This window comes from Cyprinus carpio, chromosome B4 (assembly GCF_018340385.1).
Source record: "Cyprinus carpio isolate SPL01 chromosome B4, ASM1834038v1, whole genome shotgun sequence".
NCBI lineage: Eukaryota > Metazoa > Chordata > Actinopteri > Cypriniformes > Cyprinidae > Cyprinus > Cyprinus carpio.
The window spans coordinates 4,917,092-4,928,289 of record NC_056600.1 but is presented as its reverse complement, the minus strand read 5'-3'; the positions used below and the strand labels follow the sequence as shown (position 1 = coordinate 4,928,289).

General features: G+C 39.0%; 3 protein-coding genes across 7 annotated transcripts; 1 reads left to right on the top strand and 2 right to left on the bottom strand.

Annotated features, from left to right (window-relative positions):
- Window positions 1–430: 430 nt before the first annotated feature.
- Window positions 431–2,774, bottom strand: pex26 (peroxisomal biogenesis factor 26). Its single transcript, XM_019086150.2, has 5 exons — window positions 2,413–2,774; window positions 2,180–2,326; window positions 1,142–1,464; window positions 875–1,021; window positions 431–785 (listed from the first exon to the last, which is right to left on the bottom strand). The coding sequence occupies exons 1-5, from the start codon at window positions 2,616–2,618 to the stop codon at window positions 682–684; spliced, it is 927 nt and encodes a 308-aa protein (XP_018941695.1). The 5' UTR covers window positions 2,619–2,774; the 3' UTR covers window positions 431–681.
- A 406-nt stretch (window positions 2,775–3,180) lies between these two features.
- rhno1 (RAD9-HUS1-RAD1 interacting nuclear orphan 1) lies at window positions 3,181–5,142 on the bottom strand. The gene is made up of 3 exons (XM_019086151.2): window positions 4,663–5,142; window positions 4,188–4,383; window positions 3,181–4,103 (listed from the first exon to the last, which is right to left on the bottom strand). The coding sequence occupies exons 2-3, from the start codon at window positions 4,365–4,367 to the stop codon at window positions 3,411–3,413; spliced, it is 873 nt and encodes a 290-aa protein (XP_018941696.1). The 5' UTR covers window positions 4,368–4,383; window positions 4,663–5,142; the 3' UTR covers window positions 3,181–3,410.
- Window positions 5,143–5,300: 158 nt separating this feature from the next.
- Window positions 5,301–10,610, top strand: foxm1 (forkhead box M1). Of its 5 annotated transcripts, none has more exons than XM_042722669.1 (9): window positions 5,301–5,451; window positions 6,236–6,642; window positions 6,721–6,860; window positions 7,461–7,640; window positions 7,725–7,853; window positions 7,941–8,000; window positions 8,257–8,314; window positions 8,405–8,589; window positions 9,514–10,610. In XM_042722669.1, the coding sequence occupies exons 2-9, from the start codon at window positions 6,273–6,275 to the stop codon at window positions 10,294–10,296; spliced, it is 1,905 nt and encodes a 634-aa protein (XP_042578603.1). In that variant the 5' UTR covers window positions 5,301–5,451; window positions 6,236–6,272; the 3' UTR covers window positions 10,297–10,610. The 5 variants fall into 5 exon arrangements, with proteins under 5 accessions (XP_042578603.1, XP_042578600.1, XP_042578604.1 ...); XM_042722666.1 differs by having other exon boundaries at window positions 7,458–7,640; XM_042722667.1 differs by lacking the exon at window positions 5,301–5,451 and adding an exon at window positions 5,788–5,901 and having other exon boundaries at window positions 7,458–7,640.
- The last annotated feature ends 588 nt before the right edge of the window (window positions 10,611–11,198 follow it).

Here is an 11,198-nt window from a genome sequence, read left to right as displayed (position 1 = left end):
ATTATTATTATTATTTTTTAATCGATTTCAGGACACAATAGGCTATTTATATTTAATCTATAGGCCTATACCTTGTTTTTCTTATTATGATTTATGTTATTTTTCTTAATAATATATTATTTATATATTTTTTTTTTCACTTTAATTTTCGTTAAGGTTTTAGTAATTTTGTTGTTTTTGTCATTTTTTATTATTTTAAATCACAGAAATGTTTTTTAATGGTTTTAATTTTGTTAATAATATCCCAGATAAAACCATCTGTTGTTTTTGGCTGTATATTCTTAATAAAAGTGCATTTTAAAATTACATATTAATAAACTTAATACTAGTCTTAACCATGACTATTCAATGTGATGTACAATAAATAGTTGTTTATATAATTTACATACCGTGTCTGCAGCAGATCCACATGAACTCATACATTCAAAAACATATTTACATTTTTATTATATAATAAAATTACATTTGATCTGCATGGAATACTTCTCTCCAGGATACCATCCGTTTTAAATAGGCTATCAGTAGTTTGATATAATTCAGTGATTTTTTTTTTATCTATAATGTAAGTAAATGCACCAATAAGAGATGCCCATGATGACAAACACAGGATGTATTAAGTATTACAAATCAGGGGTGGCAACATTGTTTCACAGTTAGTTCCAGGATAACTCCATTAAAACTCTATCTCCGGCTGTTGGCTCTGTAATAAGGTCCAAACATGGTGTTCCACGTCTGCTGAAGGAGTCCATGCAGGCGGAGCAGCCATGGGAAAGCTGAGGGAAGAGCTGAGAGTGAAGAAATAGCAGAAAAAAGATCATTAATGAAAGTAATCATTGAGGATGCATTGCATAAAAATGGCCAGCGGATCTCTTACCCGGGTCGACACGGATGAGAAGAAGATACAACAACATTAAAGCTAGAAAAATTCTGCGCAAAGAGATGGATCTGATTCTCACACTGGCTACTGAAAGACCTCGGTATAACAACCTCATGATGGAAGTCAGCCGCTGAGTCAGTTTATCTGTAAATCACAAATTGCACCATTGCATCCATTATCAATTCTACAATAAAATGATCTCCTCATCAATCATATAGTTTGAAAAATCAAATTACATTAAGCACATTAATAAAAGAAAGTCACCTTGTTTTGAAGCACAAGTCGTTGTCGTCACAGCAACAGATTCAAGATTTGTAGTGGATGATGTTGCATTTTTCTCATTCTGAATGTCTACCAAACTCCGAGCTGCTTGCCTCTGTTCTTCAGTGAAGGCCACCCGACCCACATCAGTCTCCAGCATCTCCAGAGCTTCAGCCGTGTGACCCATCGGCACCAGTATGTGGAGGAAGTACAGCTCAGCTACGGAGCTGAACCCCGACTGGCTCATGTTACCAGAGCAGTGCAGCCAATCACAGACCGCATCCTTCATCACGGCCCGCTCATCCACTTTCACATAGAGAAGAATGCTGTGAAACAGTTTATATAGCATTAGGAGTGATGTAGTGTGTTCACCCACATTCAAGAGCTGTTTAACCCTAAAAGGGGCATCGTATACTTTCCATATTTGATAACTGTGATAGAAAACTGCATCAAAAAATAAATAAATTTGGGTGTAACCCAATGGTTATTTTTGGTATAGTGCCCAAACAAAATTACAAGAACCACAATTTTTGTGATATCAACTTCAAATTTAGAACATATCTTGGTTTTGATTTTATAGCCATTTTAGAGCGCAACATATTTTATTAAATATTTATTTTATATAAAATATATAAGTAATAGAACACATTATCTTTACTGTAAACAAACTTTTTTTATAAATTTTTTTAATGCTTTCACTTCAGCTATAATCTTATATGTATAGAAAAAATATTCTTTAAAAAGAAACTAACCTTATTCCAAAGCATTTCGGAATTACGACTATTTTGTAACAAGCATTGATAAAAAAACGTGTTCTGTTTTCAGTTAATTTATATCCCCAAAGGGGCGACGTATCTTAGGGGATACAAACATTAAAATCAACGTAAGAGTCAAGTTTTGAAGAAAAAAAAAATCATGAAATTGTATTATTATAGTTTGGATAAAATGGAAAATAGCAATAGATTCATTTTCTGATTCATTTATAGTTTTGCACTTTTTAGGGTTAATGTAATTTGTGAGATTAATGCTGATTCTTCTGACCACATTTGGATAATCTTGGCAGGAATTTTCTCTGTTTCTCCATACTGCTGCAAAACCCATTGCAGAACTCCACACCACTGATTGAGCTCAGCCAGTGCCTGAATCCCCACTATAGTCAATGCTGCTTTCAGTTCTACATACTTGAAGCTGTAAGGAAATATTTAGAATTAGATTTGAAATAACTATAAATGCAAAATATAATTTCATTATAACATCAATACATAAAAACTCACCTGCTGTCCTCCTGCTCCGCACAAGTGGCCAAACTCTCAAGCCCTTTCTCGCAGGTATCTAGAGCAGCCTGAAAGTCTTTCTTTACCATTAAATATTCAAGAGCAGCGTCCACCGGAGCGGTTACCGGGCACGCGGGTGAGCTGCTGAGCCGAACCGAGCCCGAGCCACGACCGCCCGCCAGAGACACCGACGAACTGCTCCTCATACCGCAGCGTTTAGTGCATTACAGGCTTAATATAGAAATAAGAAATGATTGGGAATAATACAAAGAGAATTCTCAATGTCATTAATTAATTTAGGACACTACACGCGGAACATGTCCAATGTGTAAACAAAACCAGCTCCACCGCGCCACTTCCGGACGAAAATACCCGACAAGATAAAAGTCCGGAGAAGTAAAATTTTTTAACTTAAATAATAATAATAATAATAATAATAATAAACACACACACATATATATATATAAATATACAATCTATGGAATTAAGTAGAGACCAAAAATATTTTAAATCAAAATTATTATATTTCTAAATTAATATATAATCCACTGATCTATATATTCTCTATTATAGCTCCGATTTAATCTGATATTTTATACCTGTTTTATATTTTTCATATTTTATCAATTTAATACTTTCTCAATGTATTATAATATAAAATCTAAAAAATATTAGACTTTTCCTGCACACAAAAATGTACACAAACTACCTTTGGTTAAAAGTGAATAAATAAATACAAATCTTGTGAATAAAGGCATTTGACAGATATTTGTATTTCACATTTAAGTACATAATTCATTAATGTCCAACTGAGTACAAAGGTGCTTCCATTAAATAAGGCTGGGGACAACAACATTACATCTTTAATTCTTCTCTCCTGAAGTGTTAATATATTAAATTTTCTCAATTGTACAATTTCCCAAATCTTAGCAAATCCATATCGAACAGAAAACTACAAAACGGATCGAATTATTGATGTATCTGTTAATTTATGGTTTTTAAGTCCAATCACTCGTAACTCTAGCATCTGCTGGAAGAAGCTGACCTCTGTCAATCAACAATTTCATCAGTCCTTTCCTCCGTCTCCAGGTCACTTTCAGCCCATAGTCTTTCTCAGGTGTGTCCATCACCAGGACACTCGAGGTCTCAGTTCGCGGAGGAGTTTTTGCTCGGTTTGGGGGGAAGAGGAGATGTTGAACAGTGGATGGAGATGTGCTGGAGCAATGTGGCATTTCAGGTGTCTCTACATTCGGCGGTTCGGGAACCGAGCTTGTGTCCGGTGTGTGAACTAAATCTCTAGTCGTTCCATTTTTGTGGAATTGCACGTTCTTTGAAACTTCTGATCGCCTGGAGGTGGATGTAACACATGCAGCCATCCTCCTCTCCACCCCTTTTCGAGGAAAGCGAGTTCTTCTTGGAGTTTCTCGAAGGTCCATGCCACGACTGTCCGAAGAAACAAGCCTATCAGTCTTTGTCCGTGAGCTACTAATGTTCTCACGTTGGTGTTGTGGACCTGCTGTGGTTGCCTCAAAGGACAAGGGAATATATTTGCAGCCTTTTGCTCTTCTAGTCTGAAGGAAACCCAAAAGCGGGGCCTTGTTTGAGACCCTCGTAGCCATCTGGTTATTCCTCCTCCCTCGGCCACCTCGACTAACCGTTGTGGTCTCGAGCGAATTAAACTGCGGAGACACCTACAAGCAGAGAACATGTTTCAGTTTCAGCTGATACATCTTTGCTCGTAAAATGAAAGTAAGGGTTGCAATGCATGCACATACCCAAGAGGTACATGGTGCACCACTTCGCTGTTGTTTCTCTGATATAAATGACTTGGGATGAATGGCAGTCCGTGGTTGTGGTCCGTACTCATGCTTTGGTCCATTGATGGGGGCCTCTACAAACAACAGCTGAGATTTGTTTGGGTTCAGCAGTCTCTTCTTATGTGAATTGCGGGGCATTAGAAGACATGATATGCTGCAAGGCGAAAAACAAGATGATATTAGACAGAGAATCATAAATACTACTGATCTGTCAGTGTCGTGCAGGCATTAACTTTCAATTCTCTTGATAAATACCGGCTACCAACACATTTAGAGGCATTAAAACCATGAACACTACAAGATTTCATCTCATTCGCATTTTATCGTATGTTTGTTACTGAGGCACGGTGAGTTAGCCGTACTATGAACTATGAGAAAGTTCGCGTGTTGATCAAATACATGGCATGCGATGGAAACCTTAACTGATACTCACGCATCGCTTTGTATTTCTTCTCAATCGCATTGTATTTTTTTTCTTTGGACCCTATAAATCTGACAAACCGTCTGACTGAGGTTTGTGGGAAAGTTCATCCACCATTCAAACGCTTCAGTTCCTCCCAAAGAAATATAAACCGTTGGTTAGCCTAGCAATGGAATTCCACAAGAGGCGGGACTTGGCGGCCCGGATGTTGTTTTGATTGGTCAGGTAGGATGAGTTCAAATATTAAATTATTATTTTATATTATCTATTGTGTTTAATAAAGTTCCAATATTATTATTTTTCAGCAGTGTTACTATTCAGGTGTAAAACTGAAACCAAACCGTTGCGGAAGCGGCGCATAAACGGTGTTACTTTTCTTAGCGCGTTTGTCAACAGAACAGACACAGTCACACAGGTATGTAATTACAAAAACCGAATATATAAATCTTGAAGAGTTTGCTGTACACTTTTCTATCGAAGAGATGTAGAAGGTTTCCCCTGTAGACAGTTAAAGAATATGTATTTCGGAGCCGCCAATCGCCCCCTAAAGGAACTTACTGCACCTAAGAAAACAACACTCTCCGCTCGATGGCTCCGCCCATGTTTAACCGCCATTGGTCTAGGCGTGATCACGTGATAGCGCTGCACCGCTCTGCGCCAAAATTCAAAATCTCATCAAATGCGCACAAGAGTCCAAGGAACCGAGTTTTTCATTCACCCCCATCAAAATACATTTTATCACTCAACACTGCCAGATTAACTCCAATAAACCACCGTCTGCACGGCTGACATGATATGAAGGTTTGATCCGCTTCGTATTATTTAATTAGTGTTGTATTTCTAATAGATTAAACGTGTACAGTAGGTTAGGTGGATAGACGAATCACTAGGCCGCATGTCAGATAAAGGAAGTTCGTTTATACATTAATAATTTGCTGTTTTAATCATATTAAATATGAAGACGACAGCAAGCTCTAATGTGTTTAAAATCGACGATGAACGCGTTGAGATCATTGTAAAAAATATATATATATATATATTTTTTTTTTTACACAAATATTTTACAAACCTGCCCTTCACGAAATCTTTAGCTTCTGAACGATCTGTCAAACAAAACTAATAACAACAATAATAACAGCAGCTCAGGTTGAAAGTAATCAATTTGTAACGGTATTTTATATTCTAGAACTAAAATCGTCATTCAAGAGTCGTTAGACAAAAAAAGTCGTTTATCAGCAGACCTTCTTATCGGTATATTTGGCCAAGATCTGCAAATGTATATGATGTTTTTACGTATTTGAAGTGTATTTTACGCGCACGCATTTATTTTGACACTTAATCTGCTTTTGAATCAAGAATGTGTGTTATTTTGTTGTTTGTGTGAATGATCTCGCGAAGCGTCTAACGTTAGTTTCTTTGTAGTTGAATAGTTCCTATGTGTACTGGATTTAGGACAAATCCACTGATCTATAATATATATATATATATATATATATATATATATATATATATATATATATAGATCAGTGGACAAAACACTTTTAAGTCAGATGTAAATATGGCCTGTTATGTGTTTTAAATGCAGATAGTCGTCAGCCAGACCTTTTTGCTGTGAGCAAACAATGAGAGAGAGCCCGAGGAGACCCATCATCCTGAAGAGGAGGAAGCTGCCATTTCAGAAGAATGAGTCTGATGCAGGGTGCGATGAGGCTGATGGGCCGCGCTGCAAGACCTCCCCGACCCCGTCCACCGCCCGCTGCTTCCCCGATGGCATCCGCATGATGGACCACCCCACCATGCCGGACACTCAGGTGGTGGTGATCCCGAAAGCAGCCGATCTGCAGAGCGTCATCAGCGCCTTGACGGCCAAAGGCAAGGAGTGTGGGCCTCAGGGCCGAAACAAGTTCATCCTGCTCAGTGCCAGCACCAGTCTGGAGGAGAGCAAACCCCTCGGGTGTCTCTCTACAGAACCCAAGGGTGATCTCCAGAAAGGTGAGGGATGGGGCTAAGACTGAGCTTGTTGATTTCTGAAAAATGTGTTTACTGAGATGTTCTTTGCTGTGATATCAGTGAAAAAGGAGACGGAGTGCTTCCCGCTTGATGACAGTCTGACCAACATCCACTGGCTGGGAAAAATGAGCTCTGATGGGCTCGGATCGGAGTCAAACCAAAAGTGCACTGGCAAGGACAATCCAAGTGACTGTCATCAGGTACAAAATGTTAAAGTGCGCATGAAATTAAATTCACTCTCTCTGTTTTCTAAATGTACATTATAGATCAGAGATGCCTAAAAGTTGGCTTTTTGATGTGGCCTGTCATGCCATATCGCCAGAGGATTAAAAAAAACATGCATATTTTATTTCTAATTAGTTTTTTTGTTTAATTTTTGTAAATAAAAAAAAAAAATATATGAACTTGAATAAATAATAAGTAAAAAAATTTGGAAAAATATATAATTTATAATAAATTTTGCATTATTAAAAAAATACAATACCGTATGATTGGCTGATAAATTATGGTTTATGGTTGATAACATGAATTGATTAATAAATAATGTTTTTGTTTTTTTTTTACAGTTCTTCTATATTTTCTTAAAAATTGTTATTTTAATAACAATAACAAATAAATTATTTATTTTAGATGTAAGTGTACTATCCGTCGCTGTATTCTATGTTAACGTTTGTATTTTGGTATATGCTTAAATGTTGTACAGCGCTTTGGCCAAAAGCTGTTGTTTTTAAATGTGGTCTATAAATAAAATTGACTGACTGACTAACTTAAAAATGGTTTGTTTGTTTCCTCATAATCAGCCCAAAGCTCCAGAAAAGGAGAAGGACCCTCTGTCAGAGAGACCCCCGTATTCCTACATGGCTATGATCCAGTTTGCTATCAACAGCAAGAAGAACCGACAAATGACCCTGAAGGAAATTTACAACTGGATCGAGGACCATTTTCCGTATTTCAGAAATGTTGCTAAACCCGGATGGAAGGTAGTGTGTAAAACCAGTATAGTTTCAGTTTACACAAACCTCTCTTGTAAGATTTCTGAGTGTGATTACATTTTTTTTTGTTAGAATTCCATACGTCATAATCTCTCACTGCATGACATGTTTGTCCGGGAGACATCCCTCGATGGCAAGATCTCCTATTGGACGATTCGACCGGAAGCAAACCGCTGTCTTACTTTGGACCAAGTTTACAAGGTGTGTATCATGTACTGTGCCACTGTGTTCATATGCGATTTTATGCTTCACATGTGGTCATCTCTCATTTCCTGGCTCGTCCCACAGCCTTTGGTTGGCCCTGTGACCCCCACTTGCCCTCAGATCCCTCAAGTTGGTTTCATTCAAGTAAGACCCCTTTTCCTCCTAATTCATCCTTTCATGGCAGATCGTCAGGGCGTAAGACAGGGGCAAGCCTCTCTACTTCTCCAGGAATCACTTTTATTTCAGGGACAGTCAGACAGAAGGAAGAACGTTCAACTCGAGATCATGTTTGTTTTGTTCTTTTAATCATCTGAGAGTCAGACAGTATTGAGACCGCAGTTAGATTGAATGCCACACTTTGTATGAAAATAAAGAAAGTGTCTTTTTTTTTTCTCCATAGCAACAGAAGAGAGGTCCTCCGGAGCTGAAGAGAGCCATACCTGCCATGGGCAGCACAGGTGAGTGTTGGCTGGATGAGAGGGATGACTGTCTCAGCACGTGTGACGAGTTTGTTTCCTGTCAGTCGTTATATCTCTGCTCGTCCTCAGAGAGGAAGATGAAGCCGCTTCTGCCTCGGACTGACTCATACCTGGTTCCCATCCAGCTTCCTCTGGGTCAGTCGCTCTTCCTGCCCTCGTCCAGCCCTGCGACTCTCGTCACTCCTCCACACGCTCCGAGCTCCTCCACTCCCAGCTCCGGCGGTGCGAGCAAGAGGGTCCGGATTGCCCCTAAGGTAAACCCTAAATGTTTATATGAATGAATCTCACAAAAACTGTCCTAGGTCATATTTCATCACAAGAAAAAAAAAGAGGGTCCGGATTGCCCCTAAGGTAAACCCTAAATGTTTATATGAATGAATCTCACAAAAACTGTCCTAGGTCATATTTCATCACAAGAAAAAAAAGTTATATAATAGAAAAATAAAACCTAATATTTCCTCAGTGGCAGTTTTTTTTTTCTTCTTCTTTTTTTCAGCATAATTTTAAATGCAGTACAGCACACATGACCATTATGTGTCAATACTTTGCTATGGAAGATATATATATATTTAATTAATTTTTTATAAAATTATTTTTCCCATAATTATTTGGTTGCATGTTATTCACCCATTCATTTCACGTGGGGAAATACTACTAAAAATCTTGCTAAAAATCTGCCATTGGGCTTGTAAACCATTTCAGAACAGTCAACAAGGGTTTGGATTGTCTCTAATATAAACCCTGTTTATTTCTTTAAAACTGGTCGTATTTAATCCTGCTATAAAAAAAAAAAAGTATATTGAAATTTAAATAAATTAAGCCTATTTTGTGATTACTGTAATACAGTCAATTTTTTAGCAGAATTTTAACAACAGCACGACAAACACTATCATTAAATTATTATTATTAATTTATTCTAAGTATACTGAATTGGAAACACTGAATTTCAGCCCTGCAGGAAAATGATCTAGAACCAGACTTTAAACTGATTAATAGTCTGATCTTGATGGTTGATCAGTTGGATCTTTACCTGGTTTTGGGCACTTTAGTGCAGCCAACAAATCAATTACAGTGTTTTTTGTTTGTTTTTTCAGCTGGGAATTAATAACTTAAAAAAAGTGTGAAGAAATGAATTAGAGTAAGTTCTGGTTGTTTAACTCTTGTGTGTGTTGTGAAAGGTCTCACAGAGCGACATGAGCTCGGTGATGCTGTGTGCATCGTCCACCTTTCAGGACATAAAGGAGGAGCCTGCGAGCGTGTCTGTGACTCCCGAAGCTCCGGAAGCTCTGCCCTCCAAAACCAGACAGCAAGAAAACAGCAGCTCCCGCCGCAAACAGCGTCTAGTCCTGCCAGCCACCGAGGAACCCGTCCTGCTCTACCCCGACAGCACTCTCTTTGACTCGGGCGTGGTCTCCGACGCCTCCACCTTCCAAGACACTCATGATCCGGAGCCTCAGCTCTCCTGTAAACCCGATGCCGAAAGCCCAAACAGAGAATACACTTTTAAAACGCCCATCAAGAGCACCCACCCTTCCTCATCCACACCCAGTAAGCTTCCCACAGTTCTGGAGCCCTGGAGGATCACTCCCGTCGGGAAGGGAGGCGTACTGGACTTCAGCCCCATCCGTACGCCCAGCGGGCCACAGCTCACCCCGCAACGTCATGGACACACGCCTTTCAGCTTCAACAGCACACCTTTCAAAGAGCTGCCGCTCTTCAGCTCCCCTCGAGAGCTGCTCACCTGCTCCAGACCCTCTCCGAGACGCTCAACTCCGACCTGCTCCAGAGAGCTGCTGCAAGAGGGCGCCGCCAACCGCTCTTTCACCGAAGGCCTCGTCCTGGATACCATGAACGACAGCCTGAGTAAAATCCTAGTTGATATCAGCTTCCCCAACCTGGAGGACGATGATCTCGGCATGGCAAACATCAGCTGGTCCCAGTTTATCCCGGAGCTGAAGTGACTCCCAATTCTTTTATCCAAGCTGCTCACACTTCCTTCACTGCCTTTGATTCTTATTTACTTGCTATTGATCTCTTAAGGATTTTCTTAATTTCTATTGCTATTTCACTGCGTTTTACTGTACATGTTTGTGTTTTGTATGTGTAGGCCTTTATTTGCAAGCAAAACTGTTAGTGACGAATGTACTTAGATAAGATTAATTTGCACAAGTTGTAATATATAAATATGTGTGTGTGTGTGTGTGAGAGAGAGAGAGTGTATTATAAGTGAACATATAGATTTACCAGATTAATTAAATTACACTACCCAATTTTACAGTATTTGTTTTGGAATGATTTTGGACACCTTGGATTAGCCAGAGAGACTGACGGTAAGAGAATTTGGGGTGTAAAAGGGATAGTTCACCCAAAAATCAGAATTCTGTCATTTACTCACCCTCCACTTGTTCCAAACCCGAGTTTCTTCTGTCGAACACAAAACAAGATGTTTCGAAGAATGTTGGTGACCAAACAGTTGACCGTAGCCATTGTAGTTTTTGGTTACCAGCGTTCTTTAGAATTTCTTCTTTCACTCTCAACAGAAGGAAGAAACTCACACAGGTTTGGAACAACATGAGGGCGACTAAATAATGACAGAATTGTCATTTTTGGGTGGACTGTCCCTTTAATGGTGGTTTGTTAATTGCAGATGGTCATGTAAGTGTTGCAGTGTACTAGAATTTGCCAGTCACTCATCTGGAGTGAATGGAGCTGTTTATAACATCCATAATGTGTTTTCATGGTCACAAGCATGTCAGAATAGTGCGTCGTCTCTGCTGCTGCTGCTTTTCTGCATTCATTTGTTTTTGCTATTAAGAACGATTGAAGACTGTGTTCTGAATGTTGGATATGACCAAGATGAGAG